Genomic DNA, 19289 nt, shown 5'->3' on the forward strand with positions numbered 1-19289 from the left:
TTTGATTATATATACTAAGAATAAACATTCAGCAAACGTATTACATATATAATGCAAGTCCAGCCTCAATAAAGCATGTTTTATTTTCTACACAAGCTTGGTATTTCTTTGTAGGAATGAGGGAATTCAGAAATCAGACACACAACAACCTTTTTTTTTTTTTCCAAAAATGATATTTTTAATACATTTAATAAATTTTAAGTGTTTCTAATTATTGAATGATCATTCTTATTTTGCTCATATATATATATATATATATATATATATATATATATATATAGATAGATAGATAGATAGATAGATAGATACATACATACATATTTTTTTATCTGTGCCATTTGTTTTTATTTTTATACACTTGTTTTTTTTTTTTTTAATTTTTTTTATCTGTGCTCAATTTTTTTTCTGCTCTATTTTTTTAACCTGTGCCCTATTTTATATAAATCTGTGCTCTATATTTTTAATTGTGCACTTTTTTAATCTGTGCTCTATTTTTTAAATCTGTGCATTTTTTTTATTTGTGCTCTGTTATTTTATCTGTGCTCTTTTTTTATCTGTGCCATTTATTTTTATTTTTATATACTTGTTTTTAAACAATTTTTTTTTATCTGTTCTCAATTTTTTTCTGCTCTATTTTTAACCTGTGCCCTATTTTATTTAAATCTTTGCTCTATTTTATATAAATCTGTGCTCTAGATTTTTAATTGTGCACTTTTTAAATCTGTGCTCTATTTTTTAAATCTGTGCATTTTTTATTTGTGCTCTGTTATTTTATCTGTGCTCTTTTTTATCTGTGCTCTATTTTTTAATCTGTGCACTTTTTTAAATTTGTGCTGTATTTGTTATCTGTGCATTTGATTTGTGCTCTATTTTTTAATCTTTGTTCTATTGTTTTTTTATCTGTGATCTATTTTTTTAATCTGTGCACTTTTTTAATTTGTGCACTATTTTTTATCTGTTTTATTTTTTTTTAATCTGTGCACCATTTTTTATCTGTGCTCTATTTTTTAGCAATCCACTTTTTTAATCTGTGCTCTATTTTTTCTTTTTTTAATCTCTGCACCATTTTTAAAATCTGTGTTTTATTTCGCTTTTATCTGCCATTTTTTCATCTTTTTGTCTGTTTTTTTGCCCTGTAACTTTAGTTTTTGCTGCAGCACAAGGTCGGCATTGAGGAACGCCAGGTGCTTTAGATGGCCGAAATAGGGCTTGATGCATCTCACCTTTATGACATGATCAATGGCCTCCTCCACCATCATGTCATGGCAGATCATCAGATACGCCAGAAACAGAGTCGCCGAGTGACTGAGGCCCTGTGTGCAGTGAATCAACACCTTACCTGAGGAGAGAAAAACAGAATGTTGGTCAAAAAACTCATTCCCAGATTGTAGAACACTTGATAAAAGATGAGAAATTGTGTGTGTGTGTCTGTGTGTGTGTGTCAGCTCTTACTCATTGGGTTCCTCAAGGCCTTATGGATAAATTTGGCTGCTGGCAAGAAGTACTTGCTGATGTTGGCCCAGTGTCTGAATGAAGGCAAGCCACAGTAAGTGATGTTCATGCCTCTGTAATATCTGGACCCTGTATTGACCGTTCCTAGTAGGTCTTTCTCGCTCGCCATTCCCAACAAGAACTTCAGGTCCTTCTTGGGCGCTGCAGCATTTAGGATATGCGTAATTCCCATCTCCTTCAGTTTATCTCGGTCCCATGCAGTCTCTCTGCACAAAAACACAACAGCCTAGGTTGGTCTTTTGATTTACAATAAAATGACAGCGCTTGTAAGTCAATAAGAGAAATATCATTGTCTTTGGTACTCCTGCAATTCATAATTAATTCAATGCACGGTATTTATTAGTAGACTACTTACTCATTTCCAATGAAGACCCTGGGCCAGACCTCAGTGACAGGAGTCTTGGACAGTGTACATCTCCTCAAACGATCCTCCAGCTGGGACACATTTAGACGGATGTAGTTTTCCAAACTTAAATGCTCTGATGTCACTTCAGGTTCTAGTTCGGGAACACTTGGACCTGGTGCACAAGATTCCTCTGGATCAACCAGATCCACTTCTGGTTCTGGCTCGGGAACGCTTGGACCTGGTGCACATGATTCCTCTGGATCAATCAGATCCATTTCAGGTTCAGGGATACACGATTGCTCGGTATCAACCAGATCCGTTACAGGTTCTGGTCCGGGAGTGCTTGGATCTGAGACACATGATTCCTCTGACTCAAGAAGATCCACTTCAGGTTCTCGATCAGGAACACTGGGATCTGGGACACACGGTTGTTCACTATCGACCAAATTCTCTTCAGATTCTGACTCGGGAATTCTGGGATCTGGGACACATGATTCCTCTGGATCAAGAAGATCCACTTCAGGTTCCCCAGCAGCATTCAGTGCATTTGTCTGGAAGATTACTGTCAATTGCTGGAAGACTGCACTTATTTTCTTGAACATCCACCCAGCAGTGCTTTCTGAAAAAATAAGAAAACAAACAAGGCAAGTAAAGTTTGATGACAAACTTGACCAAACCCTTGTCTGACAGTTTAAAATTAAAGTTTCAAGTTTAAATGTTTTAAATGTTTTAAATTCAGAGAAAATCAAAATCATACTTTAAATTCCATTAGACCTTATCTGACTGCTAAGAAACCACATCAAAAACCAATTAGACCTTTTCAAACAACTACGAGTCCTCTGCTAGCTGTTCCTAGCCTGTATCCAACAATGTTTAGCAGATCGACTGGCAGACAGACAGATAGACAGATAGATAGATAGATAGATAGATAGATAGATAGATAGATAGATAGAACGATAGATGGATAAACACTAAACGAGCCATTACTGGCAAATGTTTTCATCCCAGAATGGAAATCTATCACACTTTGCTCTTGTTTAGAAGCCAGCTACAGGAATTCTGTAAGTCAGATCAGTTAGAAAAGATATAGCAACAAAATTCAGATCAGCCTGAAGGTCCCTGCCAAATTTGGTAGTCATAACTCGAAAGCTCAAAGAGATGTTACTCTTGGAAAATTGTCAGGGTGTCAGAAGAAGTGGACGAATAATAGGAAAACAGTATTACGTCTTTCTCAAGCCAACATGACAATAAACTATCAGAAACATCTCTAACCACACGAATAAACATGAATAAGAGCATGAAAATGCATGTCTTCACCTGTTAGGCTGTTCTCCTGATCATCTGCGTCTTCCACTGAAGGTTCTGCTGGGTCACTCGGATCTTCAGACACCAGCGCAGGGATCTTCAGCTCTGAGACGCTGCCGTTCCTGTTCATCTCCAGCTGCAAGTCTTTCACTTCACAGACTGAGATGTCCTGATTCTCATCAGCGTCCAGCGGCACGTGCATCTCTCCTGGACTGCAGTAACCGACTGAGACGTGATCGTCCGTCTCAACCTCCAGCTGCACGTCTATCTCTCGAGATGCACTGCAGCCGAGAAGGTCGTAGATGGCATCGGTGATCTCAAACTCCAGCTCCACATCTCTATCATCTGATGCCCAGTAACTTTCCCCGCAGTAGAAGGCGCCGTTGAGGTAAACTTCCAGAAGCACCTCTCTGACCTCTGTGGACATTGTGTCTGGTGTTCTGAGACTGACAGATCAATAATCTGTACTTAACAATGTACAGTTATCAAACTGACCATCTGCTTGTATCTATTAACTGTATCTAGAGACTCAGTAAGGACTGGTCTATAGTTGTAAAGTTATCCTCAAACAAGCCTAAGCTCTTTGTCGTTCTACAAGCGCGCCTCAATTTATATACCGTGCTCTGTGACGTCATCGCCACGGCACCGTTCCACAGTTGCCATAGCAACGGAATGTCAGCTAACGGCCGCGGAGCTCCGCACAGCGCCCTGTAAGTTTTCTCCGATTCTCTAGTTCTCTCAGAAATGAAATTCTTCAAAAACACAAATCTCCTTAATCATATTACACGTACAGACTGGATTTCAATCGCGTTATCGGTGATCGATGCGCTGTTTTTTAACTCTTCTTAGTAGTTTGTTGCGATGCGGACTCTCCGGCGCCACAACATTAAAAAACTAAATATTTACCTGATTTATGAATGTCATTTTCCAGTCTGAATGATTGTGATTATTTAAAAAAAAAAGTCTAAGCGCGTCTTTCTGTGGAGTTTCCCAGTCTTTCGAATGAAATAAACTTGAATTGAATTCGAAAACAAACACACGACACCAGTGTCCGATTCACCCATTTGACTCATTTGAGCAGCGTCTGGTCATGATTCATTTTTTCACTCACGTTCCTGGGCTGAGTTTCCCAAAAGCTTCGTAAGCCTAAGAAGTTCGTAAAAACGATCGTACGAATAATCTTAATATTACAGTCTGTTTCCAAAAAGCAGCGTAACTTAAGTAGCACTTGAAAATCATTGTAGATCTACGAGTGCTCTGGAGTAATCGTAAAGCCGTAAGTGCATCGTAAGAAGACTTATGCAAGATTTATGCGGTCACCTGCAGGACAATCAGCTTTATTCAAGTGCTTTATTCATGTGATTATAGTTCAATTTGAATTTGTAAATGAAAGGGACATTCTAAAACGCTTAATGTGAAAAATGCTTAACGTGGCTTAATGTACTAAGACAGTGATATTAACAGACCAAACTCACTAAACATTACTAATAAAAGTATACTATCTATAAATAATCAGATAAGCCCTGAATATGATCTCAACGTGTTTAATAAGCCCTTTCCTCCCATAGAAAACCGTTATAAGAAAACGCTTAACGTGGCTTAATGTACTAAGACAATGATTTTAAAAAAGCAAACTCACTAAACATCATACTAATAAAGTATACTATGTACAAAAAATCAGATGAGGCCTGAATATAAATGCAACTCGTTTAATAACAAGTTAAGTCTTATGATGGTTTTCTATGGAAGGAAAAGGCTTAACGTGTTAAACGCGTTGCATTCATATACTGGGCTCATCTGATTTTTTTGTAGATAGTATACTTTATTAGTATGATGTTTTGTGAGTTTGGTCTGTTAATATCCTACATTAAACCACGTTAAGCGTTTTAGAATATCCCTATTATATTATATTATATTATATTATATTATATTATATTATATTATATTATATTATATTATATTATATTATATTCGAGCTGTCTGGAAACGCAGCATTAGGTTTAACATTTCAATAAACGAGCGTGTAGCCTACAATTACGAGCCATTCTATAAGGTGACATTTCAGCACTTGACAAACTGATAGCGACTCCTAATGCTGTGTTCACACCCAAAACGCGAATAGAGCGTCTGGCGCGAATGATTTCAATGTTAAAAGTAGCACTTAATGCAAAACAGCACGCGACTGTGTTAAGTGCATTTTTGGGAAACGCACGTGAAACATTAACGAACGTTCGTAAAATTACTCGTAGAAAACACTCTTAAGCGCTAAGATCAATCGTTATCGGGAAACCCGGCCCTGATTTTTGGGAAGGGTTTGTGGAATATTTGAGTGAGTTCTTAAGTGGTTACTGAATCAACATCAGATCTGAACTAGCAGTTATCGCTCCGTTTCGAATTTACGCTTTTTTGTGTAGAGGGGTCTTGTGAATTCCCGCCTGACTGATTGAACCGAGTGAATCACCTAAAAAATGCGGATAAATATCTGAATTAACCATGCGTTTGCATCGAGTAATTGCGCAAAGAGTTTTCGGTATATGCTAGGAAAGGCTGTTTAAAACTTTAAACTGGTGAAAATCTTTGATGGAGACGCTTCAGACGTAAAGAAAAAATCTCATCATGTTCAACTAGAACGAAAAATATTCAGTTAACATTGGGAAAACAATGGTGAACATTACCCTGACAGCACAATCACAGAGACTCTATTTGATGTCTGCAATACATCTGCAAGACGTACTTTTTAGAGCATTTGCTCATTTGCAATACGTCTATATCAGATGTCAAATAGACGTTTAGAAGATGTCTTCAAGATGTTTATGATTTAGAGTGTTTGCAAAACTGACATCTTAAAGACGTATATAAGATGTTTGTACACAGCAGATGAAGAGATCTTTAACAGACCTCTTGCAGATGTACATGTGCTATCTGGGTATTAGATAAAACAGTACAATACTTAATTATGTTATTTAAAATTCACATTTACTATACGTACCTCTACCATTACTTTGGAAACCCAGCCACACCCGCTGTCAGTTACAAAAACAACTTATTCAGTCATTCCTGTTGTTTTTATATCAGCTTAGATGTCACATTATGCACATAACCATAAAATCACATTTGTGTAAAACTGAACAAAATAGTATTTATTTTTCAGACATTCATAAAACAAATACAGTTGCTTCACAAGGTAAAGAACGAATAAATTAAAATAAAAACAATGCAGTTATGAACAATACACATTTTATAATCCTTCACTGAGAAATAAGAATAAACATTTTAATTATGTCTTTTGAAAATACTATAAGGAACGAACCCATGGCAGCACGTCTTTACGTTCATCAGGAGCCGCACAAAAATATTTTCTTCGAAGCATGTAAAAAGCTGCGCTCGAGTAAACAGGATCTCGATTTGCAGGCGTAGTGTTTTGTGGCGTCATTCGTCTCGTGCGCTCTGCACTATTGAGTAGCTCTTGCACGGGTTCTTGAAGCACACGGACGGAAGCGACAGCGGCCACGAGAACGTGCAGGGAACCGTCGTCTTAACGTTCTTCTCCAGGAAGTTAAACACGCGGCTCCACCAAATCCGGTTCAGGTGGTTGTGAGGCGATCCTCTCAAGGCCTACGAAATCAGGAAAGCCGCCGTTTACAATCCACAACATGTTTAATGCAATGTTTAACTTTTGGTCCAAATTAGTAGGAAAAACTAATTGTTAGTTTTTGTTTCAGCAGCTTTAAAGATGACATATAAAGAAACAAAATGCCAAAACTACTTGAAGTCACAAGTTGAGTTTAGGGAAAGCACACAGAATATATGATTATTTTTTCGACCTCTTTTTTTTTTTTTGTGCTATTTTACTATGATTTGTTACTATTAATGTTAAAAGTCTACTGTTTTTTTATGAAAGCCCATTTCCACCATGGAATAAAAAATAATTAAAATGGAAATTGCAACAATTCTGACTTTTTCCCCCGAAAGAAAAACAGTCAAAATTATGAGATCTAAACTCAAAAATTTTTTTTTTTTTTTTTTTTTTTAATTATGTGATATAAAGTCAGAATTTTTACATTTTTCCCTCACAGTTTCAAATCTCACTATTCCGTTTTTTTTTCTGCCACAGAAAAAAAAAAGTTTGACATCTCACAATTCCAACTTTTCTTATCAGAATTTTGAATCTTATCAGAATCTCACAATTCTGAGTTAATATCCTGCAATTCTGACTTTTTTCCAATTTAAAAGTTGCAATTAACTTTAATTATCTTAATTTTTTTTTTTTTTTTTTGCATGGTGGAAACAAGCTTCCATAGTTTTTTTTTTTTTTTTTTTTACCTGATTTTGTTATTTGTTCGTTTTTTCATAGTGTGTTTTTAGACTATATTGAATCCAATTAGGGTCAGTTTGACCTGCACCATTAAGACTGATCCCAGATTTTTAACATAGGTGAATATTTATTATTAATCATGTCATCACACAGCTGACTCTCAGCAAATATTCAGTCTTCCACATGAGTTTCCATGCAAGAATATGGAATGGAAGTTAAACAGCAGCTTTTATAAGCTTTTACCTGTTGGTTGGCCATGGTGTGGTACCAGTAGAAGAGACGTGAGGTGATGAAATACGCCACCACTACGTCCAGGCTGTAATGCTCATGCGCCATCAGGATAAAGAGCACACCCACCGCGCTTAGAAACCAGCAGATCACATGATAGCAACGCCATAGCAGGGAGCGGGGCGAGTCTACCACACAAAACAACTCACTTCAAAACATAACCAACTGGGTTCAAAAGAACAACCGTGTGAATGCAAGTGGACAGAGACCCGATGAAAATGATGATGATGGTTTCCTCATACTCACATTCCTGGATGAAGAGGAAGGTGAGGGTCAGCATGACCGTGTGACCGCTGTACAGGAAGTCTCCGCACATGAGATGAGAGCCAGTGATGGACAAACCTCCTCCAGACACCAGCTGCAAAACACGCTTGATCTTGCCGTGAGAATCACTGTAGAGCTACAGACGGAAGCAGACCAAACATAAAACAGGCATGAGATAAAAACACTAAAGCTACCCAGGAATGCATGCTGCAATTCAGCATTGCATGCAAAAAAATAAAATAATAATTATATATATATATATATATATATATATATTATATATATGATACATTTACGGATATATATAATATACACGTGATCTTTACGGAATTTTTTTTTTTTTGTCTCACAAACTATGACTTATTTCTCGCAATTGCAAGTTTAAATCTCACAATTCAGAATTTTTTATTTTTTTTTTGAGAACTGCGAGTTTACATCTTGCAGTTGCAAGTTACTATAAGATGCAAGATATTGGGTATAAGCTATATAAGACTATAAGATATTGGGAGTTTATAACTTGGAATTGTGAGATAAACTCGCAATTCTGAGAAAAAAGTTTCAATTGTGAGTTTATATCTTGCAATTTTATGTTTTTAATTGCAAGATTAAGTTCTGATTAGATCAGTTCTGAGAAAAAAAAGTCTAAATTGTGAGTTATAAACACATTTAATATGAAAAAAGTGTGAATTGTGTGATAAACCTTCCAAATTGTGAGGGAAGAAATATGAATCGTGAGTTTATATTTCACAGTTGCAAGTCATTATATCCAAGATGTAAACTCAATTCTGATTAATAAAAAAAAAGACAGAATTGCAAGATAGAATAAAAGTCCAGATTGTGAGATCCAAACTCGCAATTGTGAGAAGTCTGAATTGTGGGATAAAAACGTACAATAGCGTTAGGATTGTGGTATAGATTGTGGGATTTGTGATAGGTATTGTTTGAAGTCTGAATTGTGAGAATAGTTAATTGTGGGATAAAAACGTACATTACTCTGCATTGAAAATATATATAAACACACTATTGCATTTTTTAAGGACTTATTTTGCAGCATTTATTTTACAGCCATTTTATTGGTTAAATCAAAGAGCACTAACCTGCAGGTTACACTCACAGTTGAGGCAATGGTTAATTTTGAGCTTTTATTTTGAGTTATTTTCTTCTAATGCATTTTAAATCTTCTAGCATCTCATAATTATTCATCCATCCATACTGTGAGTGTAACCTGTCTTTACTGCTCTTTGATTTATGATCTATGATGTGCAAAAAACACCTCAGTTAAAATCTCAGAAAGTCTTTTATGTTCATTTAAATCCCTTATATCTTGATTTATGATTTTCTACTTGCTTTTTAGACTCTTTTAAATCAGCTGTTGACTAATCCTGGTTTTTAAACAGCTAATACTGATACTAGAAAGAAGGTTGGCTGATTTACTGTACATGTTATGAAATACAAATGAACTGTATGAGTTACATTAGTTATTTTATGTAAGATGTTAGTTAATGTAAATGTTAGTTAGTTAATGTAAATGTAAATCTAAGTTAAAATTTATTTGGAAACAGAAATCGTGTACATTAACCATGCAGTAACAATCATCTCAAAATGTCAAAATATCAGCCAATATTGGTGAAAATACCATAATCTTGCAGACGTGCAAAGGGCATCTTACGGTGAAGTAATAAAATCTGACACTGATCTGCGTTTGATTGCATTCATTTTGAATGTATTAAACTTGTATAAAGACGCATTACAGCAGTATTCCATGACTTTTATTTGCACACTGCATTCATATGTGTTTGTTGATTGAGCGTCACATACCTTCGGGGCGCAGTGCATGTGCATGCTGGGAACAGGAAGAGTTGTGACATACATGGTCACCATACGGTACATATACAACATTCCCTGCAGGAAGAAAAACCTTCGGCCCACGATGGCTCTGTCAAAACAACGGGGGGAGGAGGAATCATGGGATTGAGTGAGTATAATGAGTTTATATTGTGAAGCTTTTTTATTTAACTTGTACCAAGACATAGGGCTGCACGATTGGGGGAAACCAATCTGATTGTGATTGATCTGACTGACTGAAAAACATGTTGAAATGAAACTGTGCTGCACAATTTGACCAAAACTTTCGTGACAGATACACCCATTACTGGTCAGAAGTTTATAATAATTAAAACCGTATAAGTCTATTCTGCTCACCAAGGCTGCATTTATTTATTTGTATTTGTATACAAAAATACAGTAATATTTTAAAATATCATTACAGTTTAAAATAACTGTTTTCTATTGTAAACTGTAATTTATTTCTGTGATGTGCAGCTGTATTTTCAGCATCATTACTCCAGTCTTCAGTGTCACATGATCTTCAGAAATCATTCTAATATGATGATTTGCTGCTCAAGAAACATTTCTGATTATTAACAATGTTGAAAACAGTTGTGCTGCACAATATTTCTGTGGAAGTGATGCTGAAGCTTTGCATCATATACATAAATTACATATTCACACAGAAAACGGTTGTTTTAAATTACCATAATATTCCACAATCTCATACTTTTTTAATTTTTGTTTGTTTGTTTTTGATCAAATAAATGCAGCTTTGGTGAGCAGAAGAGACTTCTTTCAAAAACATTACAAATATAAATAATAATAAAAATATCCAACAAAATAAGACTATTACTATTGTATCATTTCAATTAAAAAAGGAGCATTTCATAATTTTTATTTACAGTAAATTATACTAATATTTATGGCTTTAAATGTCTTTAATTTCTATATTTCCATACATTAAATCATCAAGCTTTTTTTTTTTTTATCCTTAAGGAGCCCTTAAAGCCTCTCCTTTGTTGACAAAATCCGGTTTATAAGTGCTTCTCATTACAAGTTTGTGAGGATGTTTGGCGCATGTTGCGTTTCTAAATGCACATTATAAGTGACTCAGACTCAGATGCAGATTGAGTTTATGTAAAGCAGCATTTACTGTGATCCGAGATACTAAAAGCACTGGATCATGAGCTGCCCAAGTGTAAATGAACACAATGACGCACTGAAAAGTTAGTATCTGAACAGTTGAGTAGGGAAAAAAAAAATAGTATGGAAGTCAATGGTGCTCATCAACTGTTTGGATACCAACATTTTTCAAAATATCTTCTTTTGTGTTCAACTGAAGAAAGAAACTCATTCAGGTTTGGAACGAGTGGAGGGTGAGTAATTGATAACAGAATTTTCATTCTGGAAGTGAACTACTCCTTTAATTAAGTTGATAATTGCTCTAAGCCATACCACGATTTAAGTTTCATTTCAATTAATCATGCATTCCTAGTTTTCAGGTAGCATAGGTACGTCTGCAAGACGTCTGTTAAAGATCTCTTCATCTGGAAAGCATCTGCTGTGTACAAACATCTGAAAGACGTCTTGTTTTAAATCATAAACATCTTAAAGGCATCTTCTAAACATCTATTTGACATCTGATAGGAAACATCCTGTAGACGTATTGCAGATGAGCAAACACTTAAAAAAATATATTTGTTGTATGTTTGGTGAAGACGTCTCTGAGATGTACGTGTGCTATCAGGGTTGGACTCTCACTAAATGCTCACCTGTGCTTGAGGAAGAGCCACTGGATGAACCACAGAGCCACCAGGATCATCCCGTTCACCTCGGTGACGGAAAACGCCCACTCCACACGCGGCACATAATCAAAGAACTTGTCCGGTAACGGCGGGCTGACGGACTTATCCGGGACTCTCTCGTGGACGACGGTGATCATGACGGTTGTAAGGACGAGATTAAATGCGGCCCAGATGAAGGCGATTCCCGTCTTCCACCATTCTGACGGCAACCGGGAGCGGCTGGATCTTGGGACAGGGATGCGGATGTAGTCCTGGTTTTTCCGCAAGGCTTTACGGAAACCCCTCGAAAAACGTGTCGGCTTGCTGTCGTCTGGCTTGTCGTCAACCTGATCGCCACTGGACATGACCGAAGAGGGGTGTGGCCGTCCAGTGGGCGTGGTCTGGGGGTGTCGCCTATCCTCTATTGTCACCATCACATGGTAGCCACCGTTGGGTCCGTCATCTTCTCGTTCGTCCAGAAGATGAGATGCTGCCATTGCTCATACACTACACCTAACACAAAATTTAACACAGTATTTAATATTTCATGTAACATTAAATGTGAAATATTAAATATACAATATATATATATACAGTATATATAGACTACTGTTCAACAGTCTGGGGTCAGTAAGACTTGTAATGTTTAAAGAAGTCTCTTCTGCTCATCAAGGCTGCATTTAGTTTATCAAAAATTCAGAAAAAAAAACAGTAATCTTCCAAAATGTTATTACAATATAAAATAATGGTTTCTATTTTAATATCCTTTAAAATATAATTTATTTCTGTGATGCAAAGCTGAATTTCCATCATCATTACTCCAGTATAAAGTGTCACATGATCTTCAGAAATCATTCTAATATGATGATTTATTATTAGAATTATCAACAGTTGTGCTGACAAATATTTTTATTTTTATTTTTTTGGAAACTGATACTTTTTTCAGGATTCTTTGATGAATACAAAGTTTAAAAGAACAGCTTTTATTCCAAATATAAATCTTTTCTAACAATATAAATCTTTGCTATCACTTCTTAACAATTTAACACATCCTTGCTGAATAAAAGTCTTAATTTATTTTATAAAAAGAAAGAATAAAAATGCACTGACCCCAAACTGTTGAACTGTAGTGTATATTGTTAGAAAAGATTTCTATTTAAATAAATGCTCTTCTTTTTTAACTTTTTATTCATCAAAGAATCCTGAAAGAAAAAGTATCCCAGCTTCAGCACCAGAACAGTTTCAACTCTGATAATAAATCATCATATTAGAATGATTTCTGAAGATCATGTGACACTGAAGACTGGAGTAATGATGCTGAAAATACAGCTGCGCATCACAGAAATAAATTATATTTTAATGTATATTAAAATAGAAAAACGTTATTGTACATCATAATATTTCACAATATTCATTTTTTTCCTGTATTTTTGATCAAATGAATGCAGTTTTGATGAGCAGAAGACACTCCTGTAAAAAATATTACAAATCATTCTGATATAAATATGTGTGTGTTAACATTTAAAACTATTGTCACATGATCTCAATTTATGTTGCATGTTTAACTCAGTGAATGATTCAGTATTGTCTCAAATAAACACTGTTATTTGGCATTTTCAATCAAATTTTGAGCAAAAATGTCAGTAGAAATTTAACTGATTGCTTAAAAAAATGTACAAACAAACAAGGCATATAGTTAAAGCACTGAAGATGATAAATCCTCTCAACAAATAATTATACAGAACAACAAAACTTTCAAAAATAATAAGACAATAAATAAATAAACCACTGGTAAATTAATTTTCTTACGGCTATAAACAAACCTTCTGGAGGTTTGTTTATAAAACATCAAAAGCAAGATTATCAATGCATAAATCGAACACTTGCTGACGTGCATTTTTTTCTCCCCATTGCATCCCTGTATCTTACTGAACAGCCAAATCTCTCTGTGCTTCCAGTTCTAGACGTGGAACTGCATGTGTGAATAAACGCATGAACACATGCATGTACATGCATCTATGGGTGGGTGTGTTTATTAACTTCAGGCCACTAACCTTCAGGCAGTTTAGCATGAATGTGTGTGTTTGTTCAGTACACGCCTCACCAGAACGGGCGTTTCAGTGTGAACGTGTGTGTTTGACACACCCTGAAACCTGTAACACACAGATACGTTCACCTCGCTCATTCACATCTCTGCTGACCCTACAGCCGTCAGACCGGTTTGTGCCATTCTCATGTGAAATGCTGATTCTCCCCTGATTGGACGGTCAAAATGATTTCCTATATATTTATTTATTTGTATGAATATCATTTGATTGTATGGTGAAAATGATTTCCTATATATTTATTTATTTGTATGAATCTATTCACTGTGAACCATGGCTTTACGGGGCTTATTGCTTTAATTTATATCTGCAAGATGTATTTTTTTGAGTTTTGCTTTTAGAAGATGTCTTTGAGATGTATTTCCTATCAGATGTCAAACTTAAAGACGTCTATCAGAATGTTTGTACACAGCAGATGATTTCCAGATGAAGAGATCTTAACAGAAACTGACATCTTAAAGACGTCTATCAGATGTTTATTTGTCTACTGAATGGTGGTGTTACTGTAGATGGTAAAACCACAGTACTGAATGATTACCATATGCAAATACCATGGTATTTTAAATGAATACCACAGGCTTGCCATGGTGCATGTACAAAAAGCATCGTATTACAGGAAACGTTCTCAAAATGATCTGGTAAGGTTCTTTTTAAAGTTACTTTTCCCAGATAGCACAGGTACGTCTGCAGGAGGTCTGTTAAAGATCTGGAAAGCATCTGCTGTGTGCAGACGTCTTTAAGATGTCAGTTTTACATTCATTCTAAATCATAAACATCTTAAAGACATCTTCTAAATGTCTATTTGACATCTGATAGGAAAGATGTCAAACGCTCTAAAAAAATTGAAGATGTCAAATAGACGCCTCTGAGATGTACGTGTGCTATCAGGGTTGTCTAACATATTTTAAATGTTACCTTTTGTTTTTGAGAACATTCAAAAGTTCACAAATGACACAAACCAGGTGAAAACCGTTCATAGACCATGTTTTGTCACCTGGGATGATACTTTATATCAGTGCTGTCTTGTGAAAGTCACAGGATGTTTGACTCATTGTGTGTAAATGTTTGACAGTGAATCTGACCTGACAGCATTGCTGAGCTGCCGCGGAGGTCATCGACCTCTCACCTGTGCACGCGCACGCGCCCCCGAGACCTTCAGCAGCATCATCGGAGCACAAAAAAAGATCCAGAACCATCCGGATCGTAATGGAATAATGATCGATCAGCGCGCGGCTGCCGGTAAAACCCATCTCAAGATCCCGAAATAAACACAATCACCGAGAACGCGCCTCTAAACGTAGACGACATCAAAACCTGCCCGAAATGCTTTCTAGGTAGAAGGCTCACTGGTCTCTGGAACTTTCTTTGTAGACACAAATATAAACCACATCAGACCGGATTTCTCAAGAATCTTCTCTACAGTCAGTATCATGTTTTAAAATCATGTTTACAACTCGAACGCTCATCTACAATAAAGTCAGTTCATACGCAAAAGAGAAAGAAACGCTGTATTTACCTGCTAAAAGTTGAAATCCTCACACCATGTGCGTAAAACAGCGTCGATATGTCAAATGACATGCGTGAGTAAAGAAAAAAAGAGATATAAATCAGGCGATTTACCTGTTTAACAGAGGAAAGACTAAAACGATGTGCTTGGGAGAAGGGGCGCCAGTCTCCGCCCACACCTGCGGCCACGCCCACCTGAGCTCAGAGGCACGCCCACTCCGGGAAGCGTTGAGTCAGAGCGGGTACAGACCTCAGGATATTACTAAATCATAAACATTAAACATTATGTTATATTATGATATCTAAAACCTCTCTATCTTACATGTTTTCTTGTACTCATGGAAATGCAATTACATTTTCATAATCATATATATTGTATTTATTTGTTATATGTATGTTATTTTGTATTAAATATTATTTAAGATATTAAATATATATTATATAGAATGTATAAATAATGCAATCCAGAATATTCTGTTTTGAGTATTGAGTTAATTATATTTAATATTCTATGCGATCTTGATCATTGGTGCTACTGTATGTGTCCACAATGTTTAATTATCTCATAAATCCGCTTTAGTTTGCTGAATATGGGGAGGCTGATGATGATGCAGACGTGTTATGTATGAGTTATGAATAATGTCTGTCATGTTTCTGAGTGCTTTATCTGCTGTTGGTCAGCAGAGGGTGCAACAACCTGCTCAAAGCTGCTTCAACTCTATCCTGTCTCGAAATGCTTTGGTTTCTGCTGTATATTTGAATCTTGAGTCTCGGCTCTTTCTGACTAATATTTCCGATTGTTTTTTTGGTGCTTTGTTTATGCAGAACACTGAGGCCTTTGGTAGTTTTTAATAATTTATTTGTGAGATTTTGATGTCACACACAAATGAAGCTTGACTGTTATTTGATCTCGCCGTTGCTGACACTCGGGGCCCGACAGAGGCCCTTCCCGCGGACCTCAAAGGCCACGCCCTTATATGTGGCCACGCCCTTCGCATCTGTGCACAGGTCGGGCTGTAAACGCTCCCAGATCCGCTGTTTGGGATTCAGCTCTTTCTCGGGTTCACCTGCCACATCAAACACAATCCGTTACAAGTCAACTGCGTTTACAGGCGAAAGTGAGTCAGATGTTCTGGTGAGCGTCTCTTACCGGGGTAATTCTGGAAGGTGACTCTGTCGCCAGGCTGAGCGGCAGTGGGCGGAGTTAAGGGTTCCGTTCTCTCTTGATTGACAGCGCAGAGGAGGCGGGCCTGCGATTGAACGCCTCTTACCTTGACTGGCCTCACGTTACACAAAAACACCACCAGACACCCCACCAGCTGCACACACACAATCATACAAAGTTTGAAGTTAATATGATATTATTATAAAATAAATTAATACTTTTATTCATCAAGGAAACATTAAATTGATCAAAAGTGACAGTAAAGACATAACTGTACAAAAAATTTATATTTCAAATAAATGCTGTTCTTTTGAACTTTCTATTCATCTGTGAATCCTGAAAAATAAAATGTATCAGTTTTCACAAAAATATTGAGCAGCACAACTGTTTTCTGAAAAATCTACATTGTTTCCAACATTGATAATAATCAGAATGTTTCTTGGGATGATTTTTGTAGTTTTTGTGTGATTTATGAATGTAGTGTTGATGTTGAGAATGGAGTAATGATGCTGAGAAATAAATTACAGTTTTAACAGAGATTCACATAGAAAGGCCCCAGCTGTTTTAAAATTATAAATATAATTTCCATTAAAGTGGTTATTTCAAATAGTAAAATTTAATTATGCATTGTTGTTATTTAAAATTGTTAATCATAATCTTACCCTAACCTTTTATGTGGTTGTGTTTTTTAAATTTATGACTACTGTCCAATATATATATATATATATTATATATAATATATAATATATATATATATATATATCATATATATAATATATATATATATATATATAAAAATCATGAATAGCAGCAGTTCTTAATATTTAAATTAAAGGGTTTATTTGGAAAATATATTTAATTTCAAGTACATTTACAATATGCTTCCAGTTTATTATGTCCAGAAAAAAATATTATAAATAATACAATAATAGTATAAACAGTATGTTTTTTTCTGCACGGGATTTATGTGCTTTATATTTTTATTATGTAGTAAGCAGCTGTTTATATTCACTATATCAGAAATGTATTTATTCATTTAGTAGGTTTTGCGTGTATATATATGGTTCTTTGGAGATTAAAAAGATCTTGAAGTTGATTCACAAGTTTTTGAAAGGTTTGTTAATGAGATTGAGGGGAGTGTCTAACCTGTTCTGGAGGCATGTGATTGGTCAGTCCGCTGACCACGGTTCTGGGGGCGGGTTCTCCTAGCTCCACCTCCTGGATGTGCAGTGATTCTGAATCTGGATGTTTCCGGACGTCCAGAATCCGGCCGACCCGCAGGTCCAGACGGGACACATCGGGTTTTTGCTCTCGCATCAGAGTGCATGCAGAATCAGAACCGTTCAGACACGCAGCATCCAAACCTGAGACATAAACACGACTCTCGACTCTCGCAAATCTCTGAATACAAATATGATTCATGAAAAATATTTACTCAGATTTACATTCATATTATAACCATGTAATGCCAAACTTAGTGTGATGTGGCGCTTTAGACTTAGGGAACCCTCATTTTATTTTAGACACAATTTCATCATAATTATACACCATTTTACATATTAAACGAAAAAGTTCGGCTGAAGCCTTCAGCTTATTCTGAAACTCCTTTTGCATAATAAGCAAAATTTTATCTATATAAAAAGATACAAAAAAAAAACTTAGAACTTACCCATACTTATGCATTACTGAAATTAATATTAAAGTATTTCATACGTAAATGAAAATGACATCTTTCATAAATTGATAAAAATGTGTTTCATACATGACTGAAAATGATGCTTCTCATAAACTGATACAAAATAAATTCATAAAGAAAAAATCACTATTTTTGTGTAAATCAATACAAAACTGAAAACTGGAAAGTACGCCTTTCATGAATTAATAAATGTATTTCATATATATGACTGAAATATACACCTTTCATAAATAAGTACAAAAGGATTTTATATTAATTTTGAGTTATAGTTGTTTATAACCTTCTTTTTAAAACATTTTTTTTTTACAAAGAGAAAATCACATTTTTCATTCTCTGTCAAAGATATTCCCCAATTTCACAGATACACAATATTATATTATATTATATAAATATGAAAACAACATTATATATATATATATATATATTAAATTTACAGAAAACTCTTTATATATATATATATATATATATAATATATATATATTATATATATATATATATAATATATATATATATATATGACTGATTTTTTTGCATTTGGAAGATGCTCTTATCATGCATGATTTTATATATATATATGATTTATTGCATGATTTTATACATGCATTCCCTGGGAATCGAACCCATGACCTCGGTGTTGAGAGCACCATGATTTTTAAGCTACAGGAACACATCCTCGTACTTTGTGCCTAAACTGTGATTTCTTGAAAGTTCAGCCGTAATGATTTCAAATGAAATGATGCATGTATGTTCTTGTTTTTGTTGATGTTGGGCTCCTCGGGCTCACCTCTCCTCTCTCTCCTGCGTCTCCCGTCATGTCTGGTGTGTGCGGCGCTCGTCTCTGACCGCGTGTCCGGGGCCGCTTGTGGCGGAGGGGCCCTTTCCCCCAGCAGGGCTGCTTTAGATGCGATCGCAGCCGTCAGAACTCTCTCCTGATGCAGCTTTCCTGAAACACACACAAGTGTATGTCCTGCTGCATATCTGTGTCTCACAGTGTGAAGGATTGCACATTGGGTTTCTCACGTGCTGCATATTCATGCGTGGGGGCTGGGGCTTGGTCAGAACACTAGTGTCGGGGGTCAACTGTTGGTGCTTTCCTCTTCTGTGTGATTTGTATCATGTCACTTGATAGTTTAGATTAAGATGCATTCTCTGTACTGTTTAGGCTATTGTTGT

The 19289-nt window shown here is 35.8% G+C and overlaps 3 protein-coding genes across 5 annotated transcripts in view; all 3 read right to left on the reverse strand.

The window, feature by feature from the left end:
- Nucleotides 1-429: 429 nt before the first annotated feature.
- LOC122135166 lies at nt 430-4141 on the reverse strand. Its single transcript, XM_042713879.1, has 4 exons — nt 3176-4141; nt 1868-2477; nt 1453-1718; nt 430-1339 (listed from the first exon to the last, which is right to left on the reverse strand). The coding sequence occupies exons 1-4, from the start codon at nt 3588-3590 to the stop codon at nt 1083-1085; spliced, it is 1548 nt and encodes a 515-aa protein (XP_042569813.1). The 5' UTR covers nt 3591-4141; the 3' UTR covers nt 430-1082.
- Nucleotides 4142-6053: 1912 nt separating this feature from the next.
- sgms2b (sphingomyelin synthase 2b) lies at nt 6054-15524 on the reverse strand. Of its 3 annotated transcripts, none has more exons than XM_042713906.1 (6): nt 13574-13902; nt 11633-12157; nt 9849-9966; nt 8013-8166; nt 7722-7894; nt 6054-6778 (listed from the first exon to the last, which is right to left on the reverse strand). In XM_042713906.1, the coding sequence occupies exons 2-6, from the start codon at nt 12139-12141 to the stop codon at nt 6593-6595; spliced, it is 1140 nt and encodes a 379-aa protein (XP_042569840.1). In that variant the 5' UTR covers nt 12142-12157; nt 13574-13902; the 3' UTR covers nt 6054-6592. The 3 variants fall into 3 exon arrangements, with proteins under 3 accessions (XP_042569840.1, XP_042569839.1, XP_042569838.1); XM_042713905.1 differs by lacking the exon at nt 13574-13902 and adding an exon at nt 15370-15524 and having other exon boundaries at nt 6055-6778; XM_042713904.1 differs by lacking the exon at nt 13574-13902 and adding an exon at nt 15266-15523 and having other exon boundaries at nt 6206-6778.
- A 573-nt stretch (nt 15525-16097) lies between these two features.
- Nucleotides 16098-19289, reverse strand: part of aimp1b (aminoacyl tRNA synthetase complex interacting multifunctional protein 1b) — a 116543-nt gene continuing 113351 nt past the window's right edge. The window contains exons 4-7 of the mRNA XM_042713917.1: nt 18901-19059; nt 17567-17784; nt 16406-16574; nt 16098-16322 (exon numbers count right to left, since the gene is read on the reverse strand). Coding sequence (XP_042569851.1) covers nt 16156-16322; nt 16406-16574; nt 17567-17784; nt 18901-19059 — 713 coding nt within the window. The 3' untranslated portion in view covers nt 16098-16155. The remainder of the gene's footprint in view (nt 16323-16405; nt 16575-17566; nt 17785-18900; nt 19060-19289) is intronic.

Source organism: Cyprinus carpio, chromosome A23 (genome assembly GCF_018340385.1).
Source record: "Cyprinus carpio isolate SPL01 chromosome A23, ASM1834038v1, whole genome shotgun sequence".
Taxonomy (NCBI): domain Eukaryota; kingdom Metazoa; phylum Chordata; class Actinopteri; order Cypriniformes; family Cyprinidae; genus Cyprinus; species Cyprinus carpio.

Excerpts from the sequence above, each read along its gene's own strand:
- sgms2b (XM_042713906.1), bottom strand. The coding sequence starts at position 12,141 with ATGGCAGCATCTCATCTTCTGGACGAACGAGAAGATGACGGACCCAAC. Across the intron at positions 8,167-9,848 it reads ACATGCACTGCGCCCCGAAG|CTCTACAGTGATTCTCACGG; the intron begins GTATGTGACGCT and ends TTCCGTCTGTAG. Across the intron at positions 6,779-7,721 it reads ACACCATGGCCAACCAACAG|GCCTTGAGAGGATCGCCTCA; the intron begins GTAAAAGCTTAT and ends CTGATTTCGTAG.
- LOC122135166 (XM_042713879.1), bottom strand. The coding sequence starts at position 3,590 with ATGTCCACAGAGGTCAGAGAGGTGCTTCTGGAAGTTTACCTCAACGGC. Across the intron at positions 2,478-3,175 it reads TCAGGAGAACAGCCTAACAG|AAAGCACTGCTGGGTGGATG; the intron begins GTGAAGACATGC and ends TTATTTTTTCAG. Across the intron at positions 1,340-1,452 it reads GGCCTTGAGGAACCCAATGA|GTAAGGTGTTGATTCACTGC; the intron begins GTAAGAGCTGAC and ends TTCTCTCCTCAG.